Source organism: Stegostoma tigrinum, chromosome 7 (genome assembly GCF_030684315.1).
Source record: "Stegostoma tigrinum isolate sSteTig4 chromosome 7, sSteTig4.hap1, whole genome shotgun sequence".
Taxonomy (NCBI): Eukaryota; Metazoa; Chordata; class Chondrichthyes; order Orectolobiformes; family Stegostomatidae; genus Stegostoma; species Stegostoma tigrinum.
Window position 1 is genome coordinate 66,513,222 of NC_081360.1, and position 19,122 is coordinate 66,532,343.

At 41.8% G+C, this 19,122-nt stretch overlaps 1 protein-coding gene across 3 annotated transcripts in view; it reads right to left on the bottom strand.

The window, feature by feature from the left end:
* Positions 1-882: 882 nt before the first annotated feature.
* The window catches only part of LOC125454041 (protein mono-ADP-ribosyltransferase PARP14-like), a 63,908-nt gene continuing 45,668 nt past the window's right edge, over positions 883-19,122 (bottom strand). For 2 of the 3 annotated variants that reach the window (XM_048534300.2, XM_059647382.1), the window contains exons 13-17: positions 14,010-14,216; positions 13,281-13,910; positions 12,390-12,553; positions 7,480-7,657; positions 884-3,713 (exon numbers count right to left, since the gene is read on the bottom strand). In XM_048534300.2, coding sequence (XP_048390257.1) covers positions 3,424-3,713; positions 7,480-7,657; positions 12,390-12,553; positions 13,281-13,910; positions 14,010-14,216 — 1,469 coding nt within the window. In that variant the 3' untranslated portion in view covers positions 884-3,423. Of the gene's footprint in view, positions 3,714-7,479; positions 7,658-12,389; positions 12,554-13,280; positions 13,911-14,009; positions 14,217-19,122 lie in introns of all 3 variants that reach the window. The other variant, XM_059647381.1, reaches the window with a different exon arrangement.

A 19,122-nucleotide genomic window follows, 5' to 3' on the forward strand; every position in this document is an offset into this window, starting at 1 on the left:
CCAGAACAAGTTGCTTGACTCACCCTAACACCTGCTCTCCACCAACAGGTCTTCCCCCTTCTCTCCCCTTTCCATTAGGCCCCACTGCAGCCCTCAACTCCTCTTCTGGCATCCCTAGATCTCTCATTCTCCAATAAGCTTGCCTGGACCCCTGTTTGGTCTTATAATGGATCTCACCCTTGGACTTGGTACTTCTGTATCTAGCTTCAGAGCTCGGAGTTAGGCATGCACTGGATGCCTACCTACACCACCCCACAACAATGCCAAACCCTGCAGGAACCCCACTCCCATACTCCCCCACTCCGTCAGCTATTGACACTGGGAGGGCAGTGGTGCTGGCCAGTAAGCTGCTGCTCCCTTGTGGTTTTGTCTGTGCGTGCACACTGTGCCTGCTCTGGATTGCACATACGCAGCAGTACAGTGCACATTTGGAGCTATTCACAATGATCAGGCAGTTGAGATGGGAAATCTGGGGCAATCAGCACTCCTGGAAGCCTCCACTGGGATGGGAAGCCAAACTCTGCAACATTCTGGGAAAACCCAGGACGGGTGGAATCTTGAACGTCATTTGACTCCATTCCCACTTCTGACAAATGTTAAAATTCAGTCCAAAGTATTTTTGTGCCTTTTAAAATCTGTAGTTCTTCTTATTCAAATGTGTGGTGAGACTGATTGATTGTTTATGAAATCAACGCACCCCAGTGAAAACTGAAGTAAAGTTGTAAAGGAGAGTGGAAATTCTATTAATTGCAGTGAAAGTGAGCACCAAATAATCTGACTGTTCTTTTTATTGGTCGATCATCTCCAGTTCAGGACGTCACACCAACTGTTTGCCTTAAGGCAGGAGTAGGATGTTACCTGATGATTCCAGTTTTCAGTATGATCTGTTACTCCTCTGATACTGAAACAGTTTGCACTTGCATGGGACAAGACATGACAATATTCAGGTTTCAGCTAGCAAAAAAACAATGTTTTCACAAGTGTCAGGCATTAACCATCTCCTTTTGATATTCAGTTGTACTATGGTCTCTAACATGAACATCTTGGGGTATACAATTGACCAGAAACTGAGCTTGACCAACTATCTAAATACAGTGCAGGTCAGAAGCTGAGAATTCACAGCAGGTAATTTTTTATTCTCCTCTGTTTACACCCCTTGCTGGATGAATGCAACTTCAATGAATTTCAATAACATCGATAACATCTATGATAAAGCAGTCTGTTTAATTGATATCCCATGCACCACCTTAAATGTTCACTTCTTAATTGGAAAGTACTATCCATAAGACTCGCTGCACAAACTTGCCATGTCTCCTTCGACAGCACATTTCAAATTCAAGAACCCCACCAACTAGAAAGATTAGAGCGGAAAATGCATGGGAATACCAGCACCTAAGTTACCCTTCAAGCAACACAGCATCATCACTTGGACTTATATCACAATGTCTTCACTGCTGTTGGGTCAAAAACCTGGAATTTCCTTCCATGCAGCACTGTGGACGTCCCTGCACCACATGGACTGCAGCAGTTCCTTAACGCAGCCAACTAGCAAGTTTTCAAAGGCAATTGTGTTGGCCAACAAATGCTGGCCTTGCCAGCTATCCTTACATATAATGAACAAATAAATAAAATTACTGTAAAATCAACCAAATTTCTCAATGGGTTCTGTTTTTGTATAGTTTTAGAATTTCTACATTGGGACATCGGGTAGTTTTATTAATTCTATATAAAAATATGTCTTACAAGTATGTCTTAGACCTTGAATCAGGGGGTTAATGCAAAGAAAAATAAGAGATCACATTTCTGATTTTGCATGACAATTCCAAACATAAATTGCAAACAGGAAGAATGTGATGTACAGTGATATATTTGAATATTTCCAAGAAATCATTGACAGTTAAAAGAATTTACAATCATTAGCATTCATCAATTCTTACTTCTGGTGTCAAAAATGACTAAAATCCACGAATTACCAAATAAAGGAGAATCTCAGTAGATATAGGAAAATGATACTTTGCACATATTGTCAAAGTCTGTCTTTGCAGGTATGTTGAAATCCCAAACTACACCTTTACATAGAGAAAAAATGGTCAAATATGAGTCTAAACTTTTTCCGAGTCAAATGAAGCTAAAAAACGAGTCTCTTTTGTAAGGCTACATACAGAAACACCTCAACTGATTTATCATGTCTTTAAGTACTCTTATCAGACAGTCCAATGAACCTAATTTTGAAACACAATGGCTGGCACTTTCTCTGCTTTAACCCACTTCAAATGAGTTCACTTTCCCTGCATCATTTTCTATGATTCTGCTGCTTTCTCCAGTAATAAGTTGAGTATTCAGGTAGCCCAGATCCAGTGTGTCATCTCTATTAGGATTTCTGATTTCTGCTTCCCCACTAAGTGTTCTGATTAGGAACATTTTCAAATGAAGTTAAAGCAACAGGCGTACATATTTGCTCATCGGTACTGGTCTTACCACTGTTTAATTGTCCACTTATAGTATTCCCCATCATAACCCATCCACTTTCACTTTAAGTAAGTAACTACCAAGCAGAAGAAGCTAACATCAGAAATGATCATGAATCTGATCTAGCAGATCAGTAACTGTTTAGGAGACCACAGAACCAAGTATCATCACTATTACATCCAATGTTGGTTGCCAAATAAAGTTAAGGGAATTCATCTGGTGATGATCTGATCAAAAAGGCAAGAACAAACACCTAATACCAGCAGCTAAGCAAAAGTTAGACCGTGGCTGTCTTTTTAGCTTAACTAATTTGTACTCTACAGAGGATTCATGAGGTATTCCTCATGCAGACTTTTCAAAATCTGTGCAGATGGCATTGTGAGAATATTTAGTATTTCCCTGATATCAATGCAAAGACATGAGTTATTTTGGGAATCTGCACTTTACTAAAACTACATGGGAACTTTACAGGAAGTTGAAGGGGAGTTGATAATAGTTTTGCTCCTGAGACTTGAAGCCTCAATATTCAAAAGACGCTCAACTTATATTTCAAAAACACTACGAAAAGCATTGACATAATCTTTATTTGCTAATCTAAGAGTCATTTCTCTCAGCAGTTTATTCTTAAGTCTTATGCCCATGTGAAACTGTCTCGAGACTGTCCAAGACAATCTTGTGTTAGAAACTTACAAAAAACAAAGTCAGAAATTCATCCTTGATCAGGAATAAAACTCATTGTTTAGACCCTGAAATAAAGTTTTCTGGCCCTGCTACCCAGTAATTTCAATAGCTTTTCAGACTGATTTTCCTGACCTAAAAACTGATTTCAGGACAGATGTATGCAATATTGACTGAAAGGTTTCAAGAAAGTTAGAAACAATTTTAGTTGAGCAACACAAATGTAAAAGAGTACATAACAAACCATTATAATGGGATTTTCTATCTGAAATGACTCTATGATGCAAAAGTTATTAAATATTCTGGATAGGCTTGAATATCATTGAAAATGACGAACATTGTTGGGTTTTGTTCATCATCAACGACGCTATCATACAAGTCTGTAGGATTTGTTGAAGACTTTGAAGGGGGAGTGATCATTCCTGGCTGTCCTCGGCAGGAGACTCCAGTAAGTACTCGAGCACGATATATGTGCTTAAATCCATGAGCATCAGTCCTTGAGTATGTTTCCTGATAAGAATAACTTGCATTTACAGCAAAATAGGTGCCCTTCCCGAGTGCTGTGGCTATACAAGAAAAACAAAAAAAGTACAATCATTTTATGTACCACAAGTACCAAATGACATATCATTTTGTCTTGAGGAGAAAACTTATCTGCTTCGAACATCCTTAAATGAAACACTTTCCGGACTTACTTCATTAAAAACATTTAAAGAGAAAAACTAAAAGGTTTAGAGAAATGTGGAGCTTATTTTGTTTAGATATCGTAATGCCTGTAGTGCAGTCTCACTTTCGGGAACAGCAAAGACACGTTCTAAGGCCGAATGAAAATCAAGTCAGTTGACACATTTATCATATTTTTTTGTGCTCGCTGGTCTATTTCACAGTCTAAAAAACTCAGCAGCTATCAGCCAAGTTTATTGATAACATTCCAATTAAAGATCAAACATTCTTTTTAAAAATCTACATTTGTTGTTTTTTTAAGAAAACAAAACTACTCCATCATTTCAGGAGCACAAAAGCTGACGTTTCGGGCCTAGACCCTTCATCAGAGAGGGGGATGGGGAGAGGGTTCTGGAATAAATAGGGAGGGCGACAGAAGATGGAGAGAAAACAAGATAGGTAGAGAGGAGAGTATAGGTGGGGAGGGGATAGGTCAGTCCAAGGAAGATGGACAGGTCAAGGAGGAAGGATGAGGTTAGTAGGTAGGAAATGGAGGTGTGGCTTGAGGTGGGAGGAAGGGATGGGTGAGAGGAAGAACAGGTTAGGGAAGCAGAGACAGGCTGGGCTGGTTTTGGGATGCAGTGGGGGGAGGGGAAGAACTGGGCTGGTTTTGGGATGCAGTGGGGGAATGGGAGATTTTGAAGCTTGTGAAGTCCACATTGATACCATTGGGCTGCAGGGTTCCCAAGCAGAATATGAGTTGTTGTTCTTGCAACCTTCGGGTGGCATCATTGTGGCACTGCAGGAGGCCCATGATGGACATGTCGTCTGAGGAATGGGAGGGGGAGTTGAAATGGATCACGACTGGGAGGTGCATTTGTTTGTTGTGAACCGAGCAGAGGTGTTCTGCAAAGTGGTCTCCAAGCCTTCGCTTGGTTTTCCCAATGTAGAGGAAGCCACACTGGGTACAATGGATACAATATACCACATTGGCAGATGTGCAGGTGAACATCTGCTTGATATGGAAGGTCATCTTTCAGCCTGGGATGGGGGTGAGGGAGGAGGTGTGGGGCAAGTGCAGCACTTCCTGCGGTTGCAGGGGAAGGTGCCGGGTGTGGTAGGGTTGGAGGGGAGTGTGGAGCGGACAAGGGAGTCGCGGAGAGAGTGGTCTCTCCGGAAAGCAGACAAGGGTGTGGATGGAAAAATAGCTTGGGTGGTGGGGTCGGATTGTAGATGGCATAAAAGTGTTGGAGGATAATACGTTGTATCTGGAGGTTGGTGGGGTGGTATGTGAGAACGAGGGGGATCCTCTGGGGGCGGTTGTGGTGGGGACGGGGTGTGAGGGATGTGTTGCGGGAAATGCGGGAGACGCGGTCAAGGGCGTTCTCAACCACTGCGGGTGGAAAGTTGCGGTCCTTGACCTGCCTGCCCTGGTCGACTCATTGTCTCAGCCTGTTCCTGCCCCACCGAACTCATCCCTACCTATCTGGACTCCATTTTCTCCCATTTAGTCCAGGAACTCCCTACCTACGTCCGTGACACCACCCACGCCCGCCACCTCCTCCAGGACTTCCAACTCTCAGGCCCTCAACACCTCATTTTCACCTTGGACGTCCAGTCCCTATACACCTGTATTCCTCATGCAAATGGCCTCAAGGCCCTCCACTTCTTCCTGTCCCGCAGGCCCAACCAATCCCCCTCCACCGACACCCTCATCAGCCTCGCCGAACTCGTCCTCATCCTCAACAACTTCTCTTTCGACTCCTCCCACTTCCTATAGACAAAGGTGGTGGCTATGGGTACCCGCATGGGCCCAAGCTATGCCTGCCTCTTTGTAGGTTACGTGGAACAGACCCTCTTCCGCACCTACATAGGTCCCAAACCCCACCTCTTCCTCCGTTACATTGATGACTGTATTGGCGCCGCCTCTCGCTCCCCAGAGGAGCTCGAACAGTTCATCCACTTCACCAACACCTTCCACCCCAACCTCAAGTTCACCAGGGCCATCTCCAGCACACCCCTCACCTTCCTGGACCTCGCAGTCTCCATCTCAGGTAACCAGCTCGAAACTGATGTCCATTTCAAGCCAACTGACCTCCACAGCTACCTAGAATACACCTCCTCCCACCCACCCTCCGGCAAAAATTCCATCCCCTATTCCCAATTCCTCCGTCTCCGCTGCATCTGCTCCCAGGATGAGGCATTCCACTCTCGCACATCCCAGATGTCCACGTTCTTCAAGGACTGAAACTTTCCACCCGCAGTGGTTGAGAACGCCCTCGACTGTGTCTCCCGCATTTCCCGCAACACATCCCTCACACCCCGCCCCCGCCACAACCGCCCCCAGAGGATCCCCCTCATTCTCACATACCACCCCACCAACCTCCGGATACAATGTATTATCCTCTGACACTTCCGTCATCTATAATCCGACCCCACCACCCAAGACATTTTTCCATCCCCACCCTTGTCTGCCTTCCGGAGAGACCACTCTCTCCACGACTCCCTTGTCCGCTCCACACTCCCCTCCAGCCCTACCACACCCGGCACCTTCCCCTGCAACCGCAGGATGTGCTACACTTGCCCCACACCTCCTCCCTCACCCCCATCCCAGGCCCGAAGATGACCTTCCATATCAAGCAGATGTTCACCTGCACATCTGCCAATGTGGTATATTGTATCCATTGTACCCAGTGTGGCTTCCTCTACATTGTGGAAACCAAGTGGAGGCTTGGGGACCGCAACAAACAACTGGACTTGCCAGTCGCGAACCATTTCAATTCCGCCTCCCATTCCTCAGACAACATGTCCATCATGGGCCTCCTGCAGTTCTCAACCACTGCCTCCTGCAGTGCCACAATGATGCTACCCGAAGGTTGAAGGAACAGCAACTCATATTCTGCTTGTAAACCCTGCAGCTCAATGGTATCAATGTGGACTTCACCAGCTTCAAAATCTCCCCTTCCCCCACTGACACCCAAAACCAGCCCAGTTCTTCCCCTCCCCCCACTGCATCACAAAACCAGCTCAGCTCATCCCCTCACCCCACTGCATCCCAAAACCAGCCCAGCCTGTCTCTGCTTCCCTGACCTGTTCTTCCTCTCACCCATCCCTTCCTCCCACCTCAAGCCGCACCTCCATTTCCTACCTACCACCTCATCCCGCCTCCTTGACCTGTCCATCTTCCCTGGACTGACCTATCCCCTCCCTACCTCCTCACCTATACTCTCCTCTCTACCTATCTTGTTTTCTCTCCATCTTCAGTTCGCCTCCTCCTCTCTCCCTATTTATTCCAGTTCCCTCTCCCCATCCCCCTCTCTGATGCAGGGTCTAGGCCTGAAACGTCAGCTTTTGTACTCCTGAGATGCTGCTTGGCCTGCTGTGTTCATCCAGCTCCACACTTTATTATCTTGGATTCTCCAGCATCTGCAGTTCCCATTATCACTACTCCATCGTTTGTTTTGTGGAGGGGTCTCCGGACCTAAAACATTACCTCTGATTTCTCTTCATTGATGCTGCCATACTTACTGAGCTTTTCCAGCAATTTCATCATTAAAATATTTTGTAAAAACTGTAGTTTTGATGAATAGTAAAAATAAAATAGTCACAACCATCTTTTCAGCATTTTAAATTTTCCATTTTGACTATGAGGGAAATCATGTTCCTTACCATTCCTTCCTGCATAACTACGATTAAATCCATGATGGTTGATTGAATCAAGCGTGTCTTGTGCTGTTCCATGAAATAGGACATGTTCATTAGTAGTGCCAGCAGGATTCTTATCTTCCAGCTGTTGCTTTTTAATCATATAATTCTTCCAAAGGCACATGTTTTGCAATCTTTCAATCTGTTCAATAAAATTTCTTTATTACATTTTATAGGCAATTTAACTTTAAAACAAGACTCAAAGTTCTTTCAACAATACAATGTTGGCTTCTATAAAATAAGTATCCAATCCTGAAACGTTAAATCATCTGTTCTCTCCTGATCTGCTGAATAATTTTGGTCTTTCAGAGTTCCTGTATCTGAATATTTTTTATTAGCTCTTATTACAATCATTTAGTTGTGAAACATCTGGAAATACAAACTCTAGTCCAACCATGTTGCTGGTAATAATACTAAAAGGCTAGGATATGTATCTGTGATAATGGGAACTGCAGATGCTGGAGATTCCAAGATAATAAAATGTGAGGCTGGATGAACACAGCAGGCCAAGCAGCATCTCAGGAGCACAAAAGCTGACGTTTCGGGCCTAGACCCTTCATCAGAGATCTCTCTGATGAAGGGTCTAGGCCCGAAACGTCAGCTTTTGTGCTCCTGAGATGCTGCTTGGCCTGCTGTGTTCATCCAGCCTCACATTTTATTATCTTGATATGTATCTGTGGTGTGTTGACATATTTATACTCAAGTGATAATATTACAAATGAGCTGCATATATATGTTATTCTACCCTTTTCATAGTCATTTTCATAGGATGTTTGAGTGACACCTAAGTTTCATCAATTCGATGTGTGGAAAATCAGCTAGCCTTTGGAACTAGATTGAATTTAGCTTTTTTTGGTCTCTTTAGGAAGCAAATTAATTATGAAGGCCTCCTGAAGAGATCATTGGTGCCCACCATCTACAAGGTACATGAGTGTGATGGAATACTCCCCAGTTGCCTGGATGAATGCAGCTCCCTCAACACTCAAGAAGCTTGACGCCATCCAGGACAAAGCAACTCATTTGATGGCAATATATTCACAAACATTCACTCCCTCCACCATTGATGCTAAGGCACAGCAATGTATACCACCTACAAGATGCACTGCACAAAGGGCAACAGATACAAGGGAACTTCATCATCTGTAAGTTTCTCTCCAAGCCACTCACCATCATTGTTTCTTCAATGTTGCTCAGTTAAATTCCTGGAATTCCCTCCCTAAGGGCACTGTGGGCCTATCAATATCAAATGTACTGCAACAATTCAAGAAGGCAAATCAGCACCACCACTTCCTCAAGGGTAACTAGAGGCTGACAATAAATGCTGGCCCAGCCAATGATTCCCATATCCCATAAACATTTTTTAAAAAATCTGCCAGTCATGGAAATTTCAACAGTCGTCACTTCAAGCATCGTTCTTGACTTGAAATTTAACTCTTTTCTTTTTCCACAGACCCTCCCCTGGGCAGCCAAACTTTCTCCTGGTTTTATTTCAGATCCCAAGCTTCCACTTGTATTTTGCTTCTATTATATTGCTGGATCTGGTGCTGGGGAATGAGGTGGGTTAGGTGTGGGAGGGTGTGCTGTTAAAGAACAGTGATTACTGAATCATAAGGTTTCAACTTGAATTTGAAGAGCAAGCAGTAATCAAGCACAGAATGTTTAAAGAGGAAGTGGACTAACTTCAATATGCATCCAGGCAGTCAGAACCAAAAATTAAGAGGATAACTGTACTGGGTCAATGGATGGCTTTCGAGAAGCAGAGATTTCATGCATGAATCTTAAGTATATTATAAAATGGATTAAAGGCAGAGGAACCAAAGCCAGGGATTCTTGGATAATGAATACTGAGCCAACTTCTGTTTGTCACTCATATAAACAATTTCAATTGAGAAACATGGTTCATAAGTTTGCAGAATATACCAAAATTGGTGGTAGAGCTGAAATTGAAGAAGGTCATCTAAGATTACAAAGGGATCTTGATCAATTGGGCAAATGGGCTAAGAGCTGGCAGGTGGAGTTTAATTTGGAAAAATGCAAGGTATTGCATTTTGGTAAAACAAACAAGGCCAGGGCTTATACAGTTAATGGGAGGGCCCTGGGTAGTACTGTCGAACAGGAAGACCTAGGGGTTCAGGTACATTTTTCATTGACAGTTGCATCACAGGTAGACAGGGTGGTTAAGAAATCATTTTGCATTGTTGCCTCCATTGTTTAGTCCATGGAGTACAGGAGTTGGGATGTCATGTTGAGGTTGTACAGGATGTTGGTGAAGCCACTTTTGCAGTACTGTTGCAGTTCTGGATATCTTATAAACGGTGGCCTTATAAAGGTTTACAAAATCATGAGGGGCATAGATAAGGTGAATAGCAAGGGTCCTTCCCCTATGGTGGGTGAGTTACAAACTTGGGGACATATTTTTAAGGTGAGAGAAGAAAGATTTGAAAGGATCTGAGGGGCAATCTTTTCACACAAAGGGTGGTTTGTATGTGGGACGAACTGCCAGAGGAAGTGGTAGATGCAGCAACAACAATTAAAAGACATTTGGACAGGTACATGAATAGGAGAGGTTTACAGGGATATGGACCAAATGCAGGTGAGTGGAACAAGTTTAGTTTGGAAAACTTGGTCAGCATGGACACATTCGACTGAGGAAATAGAGAATATGATGAAAGGAGCAAAAGTCTACAACCAATCTTGCCACTTCTTTGTTTTTCCAACTAGATTTATTTTTTTGGGTCCTATGTTTTGAGGTTTTCCTGTTCAAAATCTAGGTTTCTTTCACAAGACCCTGTTGTAGATATGCTGATTCATTTAATTTGGAGCAATTCTATGCATATAAATGTCAAATTAAATAATCCCATGGTGTTCAATCTGAAATTGCATAGGATTTTTTGTCATTGGAGTTGGTGCTCTGGCCCAATGCATACGCAAATCCAGGCAGCCATTTTGGTTTGGAAATTAAGTTAACTCAGTGACTCGTTGTTCTGTTACATTCGTATAGGGTTTTTCACAGCACGCAAAAGCGTGGTATATTTTAATTGTTCACATGACATTATTCTGAAAAACAAGTTGGATGACTTTGTAATGTTATGAACAAGTCATGCAAACAGGATAAACAACTAAGGGTAGCCAAAGTTGAAACTGTCTATATTTCTCTAGGTTTTATTGAAAACACTGTCTAGGTTTTTGTCAAAACATACGGTGGAACACTGTGAACAATACATGTTAGGTGAATTCGTCACACGTGACCCAGAATAAAACAATACAGTGAAAGGAAAAATGATGAAGAAAATAAGACAGTGAAAGGTAAAATATGAGAATGGATTGCAGTTAACAATAAAAAGGAATCCCAAAAGCTTCTCAGCAACACAGAAATAGCAACTAGGAACAAAGAGATGTAGTGTGTCCTAGTAGGATTAATAAGGTTGGTACATGTGTATCATACTGGACAAAAACAGAATAATCAATCATTATTGAATATTGGAGCAGGAATAATCCACTTAGCCAAAAATATCCTCTGCTTTCCTAGATTATGACTAATCACCCATCTCAACGCCGTTTTCCAGTGCTATCCCCATATTCCTCAAATCTGCAATTACAAAGGAAGCAGGTGCTAACAAAACATTCAAAGAAGGTGGTCAAAATAATGGAAAAGGTGAAACATGGTAGCAAATGGGAAAACGCTTGTTAGGCTTAGAGTAGATAAGTCGTTTGATCCAGGAAGCCTGCTATCCCAGACTTCTTAAGTAAACAGGACTGGAGATAAAGAAAGAGCTTGCCATTCTTTTCAATTCTTCCCTAGTTAGGGGCCAGTGTCATGGGATTGAATAGTGGCAATTGCGTCATCTTTACTCAAACAAGGGTCCCGAATAATCACACACTAGTCAGTTTGATTGCAGTAATGGGTAAGGTTCCATAAACAATAATGAGATAAGGAATCAACAGGCACTTGAAGATGTTTGAGTTAATTAAAGATTGCCAACATAGAGATGTAAATATTAATTTCTCATGCCTATTGGCCAGGTATTAGATATAATAGCTCTCACGGCGAATGCTAGTGTGTGTGTGATTTCTTTCTTACTAACATCATTATTGAGGGCCCACCTGCAGTGACTGTACTGCATTATGTCCGCATTCCCTCTGCCAAACCTTCTGTCCTTTGTCCACTACTGATCTGCTCCCTACACTCTTAAGAGCACATGCTGGCCTTCTTCAGAGCTCAAGCAGGCCATGCTGGGAAGGGAAAGGAAACCTTCAGGGAAATAAACTTACATGTCAACTCAGGGTAATGGGACTGATTGGATTGATCTATGGTGAGTAAACATGAAATCATTTTAAAGAGAAAATGGACAAGGATTTTTCCTCTATACCATCATGACTATACTGTCAACATGTTTTAAGGTTGGAAATCTGCCATCTTTACCTAGTCTGACCACATGACTCCAAATCCACAACAATCTGGCTGACTCTTGCATGCAATTGGGGATTGGCAATAAATGATGGCCTAGCTAGTGATGGTGACATCCACTGAATTTTTTTAAAGTTGTTGGGACTTTTTAGGAGGATTTCAGATGATAGCCTCCAAATTTCACTCTTTTTATTCACTGCTCAAACTTCATCCAAAGCATCTCTAACTCAGAAGAATACCTAATTTCTTTGGAAACGTACTGCCCAGCAATTATTTTCATGCTAATTTTCTATGATATACATTATGAAATAGATCACCATATGTTCATAGCAATAGCAGACAAAGAAACAGAGTTAATGCTTCATGTTTTGCAGCTTTAAAACAATCATATATTAAGTGAAAATTTGTTCACTTGTTACTCTGATGCCATGAAAGAGGATTACTTTATCAACAAATAGTAAAATACCTTCACAATCTTAATCGGTTTATTTAGTCTCATTAAGTTCTGTGATGCTGTTATTGATTTCACTACTTCCTGATATTCTTGGGATTGCTGTTGTAACGGTATAAATTTGTATTGTGATTTCTGCATGTCATCCCAGTGGCTAGGAATGTTGTCTGTTGCCAGTCCTGGAAATAAATCAAATGAATCACATCATATTTTTTAATCATCATTCATATGCTAGTCAAAGTTTTTTTAGCCTCAAGAAATGGCTGTCAGTGCTAGGATGTTTTCTCTTCCCCAAATTAATCATCCAGCGTTATAACTAACTTCTGCCATGACAATTGTAAGATAAGTCAGATATTTAATTGTTTTCACTTAAAAGGCAGATGATCTCATTGTATAAGTATTTGAGGAATAATTTTTTTCTTGTTCACTACAAACATGAAATATGACATCTCCTCATTACAAATGAATTGGACAAATTAAATGAATCAATCTCCAACAGCATCCAACTCTTTTGACTTTTTCTTCTGGACAAATATAAAAGTTTGCAAAGTACTCAGAAGAATTACTGAATACATTGTCCTAACATCTATATGTCAGGACAATATCTCACTGTACCACCTAAATTATTTCTGTTCACCATACAAATCATATGGAACGCTTGATACTGCTTTCTAGATTAGATATGTGATACTTTTACGGAGTTTGTGCTGTGGACCAATGTGTACTTCAAATTGAATTAAGACTAGCTAAGGTGATTCCATACAGGTTTTGTTTTTCTGGCATGCCATTATCCATAAGGCAAAATGAGTGAACTGATCTACAGCAACACCCACTCATCTTTTGTGGAAAATACATCAAAATGAATTACGACGAACAGTTCTTTTTTATTAACAGGAGAAGATTTACCTTCTGTTTTCAAAGCCCTTTTCAAGCAAATTATGTTTCCTTGAGTGTCAACTGCAGTATTTTGTTTGAAATCCACTCTCCATTTTTTGGACTGCCAATCAATGAAGAGTTCAGTTTTGAACTGACTGAATGCCTTTTCCAGGTCAAGGTTCACAGATTTGTCAAAAGGTGTAAGCTGTGTACCTTGTTCAAAGTACCATTGCACCAAATTGTTGAGAAGTTCTTCATCTCTTCTTTTGGATTCTTCTGCTCTGAGATTATTAATCATTTCTTGAATTTTAGAATAAGCAGATGAAACATCCTTCGCAGCACCACGAATAATGGCCTCAGCTTTAGATAGTTTAAATTTCAACTCTATTGTGATTTGCAGTTTCTTCTGGAGTGCAGTTAATTCTTCTTCTTCTTTTTCAGACAACTGAAATAAGTAATCACTGTAAATGATTTTCTCATCTTGTTCTTTTAAAATTAAACATTGTATAAAGGATTTCGCCTTTTGTACAATTAGCTCGCTTCCTCCACAGATTTCAAACAGAACAGGATCTATCTGATCTTTGAATATAATATGGTTTTCAATAAAGTGTTGTTTCTTCTCTTTACTTTGATCAGTCCAAATAAGTCCTGTTACTGCATCTAGAAGTGCCAGAAATATTACCTATTAGAGCAAGGCAGTTCTTGTGAAATAAAACATAAACACAAGAAAAAATTTTTGTAAGTTGTTCTGAGACTTACTTTTTGCCCTATTCCATAAAGATTCTGATTCTGGAAGATTGGACCTTTCACGTCTTTGCAGACTGTTCTGAAATTCACTGAACATTTGTGGTTGGAAAATAACAATGCGAATCTTCTGCAAATAAGTTGAAGATTTTCTGTTTACAAAATCACAGACTGAATCAATCATTGCATCGGCAACCTGGGAAGGGTTTACTCGTCCTTGTCCTATTTATAGAAGTGACGAAAGATTTAAAATTAGTATATGTGATTTGGCCTTATAGTCATGATGAAAATAATTAATTCATTGAGAAGGCAATTTCTTTCATCTCTTTCCATGTCTAAAATTAGTCCTTTACTTAATGCCCAAATCCTGAATTTTTACACTTATTATGCAAATTCTTTCTTTATAAGGATTTCAAATCGTAACCCATGATATCAAATAAAAATCTGTTACACGTATTCAGGTATCAATATTAACATTATTATCCTATTGTGCTGAACAACAAAATGATACCAATTTTTTTGTTAATTGTCCCTTTTCTATAGCTGTTACTTTAACTTCTTTTAACATCACTAATTTCTCAGGGAATGTCTTGACCAACCAGGGTCAATATGTCTGATTTAACATTTAAACAAAACTTGACATTTAACTGTCAATCCCATAAACTTCGGCATTCTCCATGTCAACCTCTACCAATCTACCAATAACTTTCAATATAAATGCTCTTCATCCTTTGTTTTGGTACTTTTTGCAAATTGTCCTGATAACTTGGAATTGGTAGAAATGCAACAGAGACCAGGTCCTTCAAACAGACAGCCAGAAAAGGTAATTATAAGTGAATGCCATTTAAAGCAGCTTGAACACATAAAGGAAATAACATTGGAATTGAAAAGGATTGACATGGACATGAAAATTCTTGAATTTCAGAGAGACAACAGAAAGATAAAGAGACAGTATTTAAGTGCCTCAAACTTGAATTGTCTACCAAAAGAGAAGAAACATAATGGAACAAAAAGAGGAAAGAATACCGGTTTAAAGAGCAGTGGTTTAAAAAAGAAGCCTCAGATGTAGAAGAATGCTGTTATTCATAATCCAAATCCAGTAAGGAAATGTTTAATTTTTTTACATGCCCAAGAAAGTCCAAGGGGAAAACTGTGGGGTTAATTCTTATGTTAATTTAAAAGGTAGCAAAACAAATGAAATGGCTGAAGAAAAACTGGACACTGCGTCTGCAGAGTAGGTTGAAAGGTAGAGCATACGCATCACTATCAGTGGAGGTTACAATGGATTATGATCCTGTAAGAAAGACTACTCCAAGCACATATGACTTATTTCCTGAGGCATATGGGCAAATGATTTAAAACCCAGGTAAACTAAGTACCTTAACTTTGAAAGAATAAAGCAAAGTAACCTTGACTGGTCAATATGGGCATTAGGAGTAAATACCACATGTGAAGCCCTAAGTGAGATCATTCTCTTGGAAGATTTTAAAAGCTCACTACCTTTCGCGATTAGAACCCTGGTTAAAGATTACAGGGTAGCCATTGAGAGTCAAATGGGGTAGGAATGGCTGACAATTATGAGCTGATCTGTAAAACTAAACAAATTTTGAATAGCCTCATAAATCCAGGAAGGATACAGGATGGTGGAGGGATGTCAGTAAGTAGTACCAGCAATGTGCACAGTTCAGCACAGTGATATAAAGGTCAAGTGAGGCCATTCTGTTAGAATTACTGAGATTAGAAGAAATTTCTTCATCCAATGTGGTGAGCTTGTGGATTTCACTACCACAATCAGCAGTCAAGGCCAAACATTGTATAACTTCAATGGGTCGGATATAACACTCGAAGCTAAAGGAATCAAAAGATATGGGGGCAAAGCAGGAACAGGCTCAAGGGTTGAATGGCTTACACCAGCTTCATTTTTCTGTTTCTATGAAATTTCATTGTGGTAATTTGGTGAAAAAGTAGACAGAGGTGCTTTGACTAAGGTTACTAGAAGATGTAAACTCTCCAGAGTGAGAGGTCAGAGGGAGCGAATAAAAGTCTTGGATTGGCAGGGCGACCTGCAGTGAGACCAATGGCAGAATGATGTCACAATGCACACTGTGACACCAGTGCAGGGAAAGAAGCTTATTTTTGATAAGGATTGGTGAATATTTCTAGATTTTAAAAAAAAGTAAGAAGTTCAGTTTGTATTCAAGTCTCGAGCGTTTTTCTTCTCTCTATTCTATCAATGGGTTTTTCATGTTTCTTTTTAATTTTAGAAAAATGAACTTTAATACGTAAAAAGAACAGAGCATCTGGATTAATTAGTTTATAAATTAAATCAAATACGACAATGATGGTACGATGGGTGATGTGTTGCTGCTGCAACATGTGGAAGCTGCTGTGTACTAATGTGATCCAAAGTGAACACATCTGTAGTAAATGTTTGCTCCTCATGGAGCTTTGGATCTGAGTTGAGTAGCTACAGACTGACCTGCAGACATTGTGGTATATTGGGAAGATTATCTGGACACTTTGATCTAGACAGCAGTTACTCCCTTTGGACTAGGTCATTCAAATAGGGTGGCTCAGTGGTTAGCACTGCAGCCTCACAGCGCCAGGGGATCCGGGTTCGGTTCCAGCCTTGGGTAACTGTCTGTGTGGAGTATGCACATTCTCCATGTGTCTGCGTGAGTTTCCTCCGGGTGCTCCGGTTTTCTCCCACAGTCCAAAGATGTGCAAGCTAGGTAGGTCGGCCACGCTAAATTGCCCATAGTGTTCAGGGGTGTGTGGGTTATGGATCTGGGTGGAATGCTCCAAGGGGCGGTGTGGACTTGTTGGGCCAAAGGGCCTGTTTCCACACTGTAGGGAATCTAATCTGAAAAAAAGCAGTCTGTAATCAGTACAGGGCTGGTATGACTGTAGGTGAGGCAGTATAAATAAATAGAAAGTGGAGGGGAATGTAGGTGGGAGGGTGATAGGTGAGTGCAGGTAGGCACATCTGCCAATGTGGTCTACTGAATCCGCTGCTCCCGATGTGGCCTCCTCTACATTGCTGAGACCAAGCAGAGGCTCGGAGACCACTTTGTAGAGCACCTGCACTCTGTTTGTGACAAAGAACGCCTTCCAACTGCGAACCACTTCAACTCTCCCTCCCACTCCCTGGGCAACATGTCCATCCTGGGCCTCCTCCAGTGTCACAACAGCACCACCCCGAAACTGGAGGAGCAGCACCTCATTTTCTGCCTTGGGACCCTACAACCCAATGGTCTTAACGTGGACTTTACCAGTTTCAAAATCTCCGCACCCACAGCCTCACCCCATGACCAACCCTCCCTTTAATCCCCACCTCCTCGACCAGACAAAATCTCACACAACCTGTCCATCTTCTCTCCCACCTATTCGCTCCTGCCACCTCAATGACCAATCCCCATCACTGCCTACCTACATTCACCTATCATCTACCTTCCCCAGCCCCATCCCTCCTCTATTTATTTCAGAGCTCCCTTCGCTCTCCCCCATTTCTGAAGAAGGGTTTCGACCTGAAACGTCAACCTTTCTGCTCCTCGGATGCTGCCTGGCCCACTGTGTTCCCGAGCTCCACACTGTGTCATAACTGACCAATAAAACTTGTTTCACGGTGCCATTCAGATGGGGGGGGCAGAATAGGAATGCAGTAGTGATAGGGGACAATATAATTGGGGGACGGATATAGTTTTCTCCAGCCATGAGCAGAAGTACCAAAGGCTGTGTTGCCTGCCCAGGACCAAGGTTAAGGACGCCGCTCAGCACTGGAGAAGAATGTGCAGCAGGAGAGGAAGGATCCATTTGTTGTCATCTATGTCAGCACCAACGGCAGCAGTTTTGTTTATTTAGTCATGGGATGTGGCCTTTGCTGGCTGGCCAGCATTTATTGACCATTCCTAGTCGCCCTTAAGAAGGTGGTGGTGAGCTGCAGTCCATGTGCAAATTTCAAAATTCCAGCATTTTGAACAAGTGGCAGTGAAGGAATGGCAATACATCTCCTAGTCAGGATGGTGAGCGGCTTGGAGGGGAACTTGAAGGTGGTGTTCTCATGTATCTACTGCCCTTGCCTTTCTACATGGATGTTGCTGTGTGTTTGGAAGCTACTGTCTAAGGATCTTTGGTGAATTTTGCAGTGCATCATGAAGATAGTATACACCACTGCTATTCAGCATTGGTATTGGAGAGAATGGATGCATGTGGGTACGGTGCCAATCAAGCGGACTGCTTTCTCCTAGATTGTGTCAAGCTTCCTGAGTGTTGTTGGAGCTTCACCCATCAGGCAAGTGAGGAATATTCCATCATATCCTAACTTGCGCCTTATAGATGATGGGCATGCTTTGGGGAGTCAGGAGGTGGGTTACTTGCCTCAGGTTTGCAAGTCTCTGACCTGCCACTTAATTTACATGCCGAGTTCAGTTGAATTCTTGGTCAATTGTAACACACAGAATGTTGACAATGGGAGACTGAGTGATGGTAACACCAATGTATATCAAGGGCGAGGGTTACATAGTCTCTTATTGGAGATTGTCATTGCATAGTATTTGCATGGCATAAATGTTATTGCCACTTGTCAGCCCAGGTACTGTCCAGATGTTACTGCATTTGAACGTGGACTGCTTCTATATCTGAGGAATTGTGAATGGTGCTGAACATTGTGCGATCATTGGTGACCATTCCCACTTCTGACCTTATAGAGGAGGGAAGGTCATTGATGAAGCAGCTGAAGGTGTTTGGACCTAGGATATTGCCTTGAAGAACTCCTGTGGAGATGTCCTGGAGCTGAAATGATAGACCTCCAATAACCACAACCATCTTCCTATTTGACAGGTATGACTCCAACCACCAGAGAGCTTGCCCATTGATTCCAGTTTTGCTTGTGCTCCTAAATGCGACACTCAATTGAATGCAGCCTTGCTGTCAAGAGCTGTCACTATCACCTCAACTCTGGAATTCAGCTCGTTTGTTCAGATTTGAACTAAAGACTGTAATGAGTCAGGAGCTGAGTACTTTGGTAAGGCAAATCATGTACGACTTATACAGTTAATGGTTGGGCCCTGAGGATATTGTCAAACAAAAACAGCTAGGAGTGCAGGGGCACAGTTCTTTGCAAGTGGAG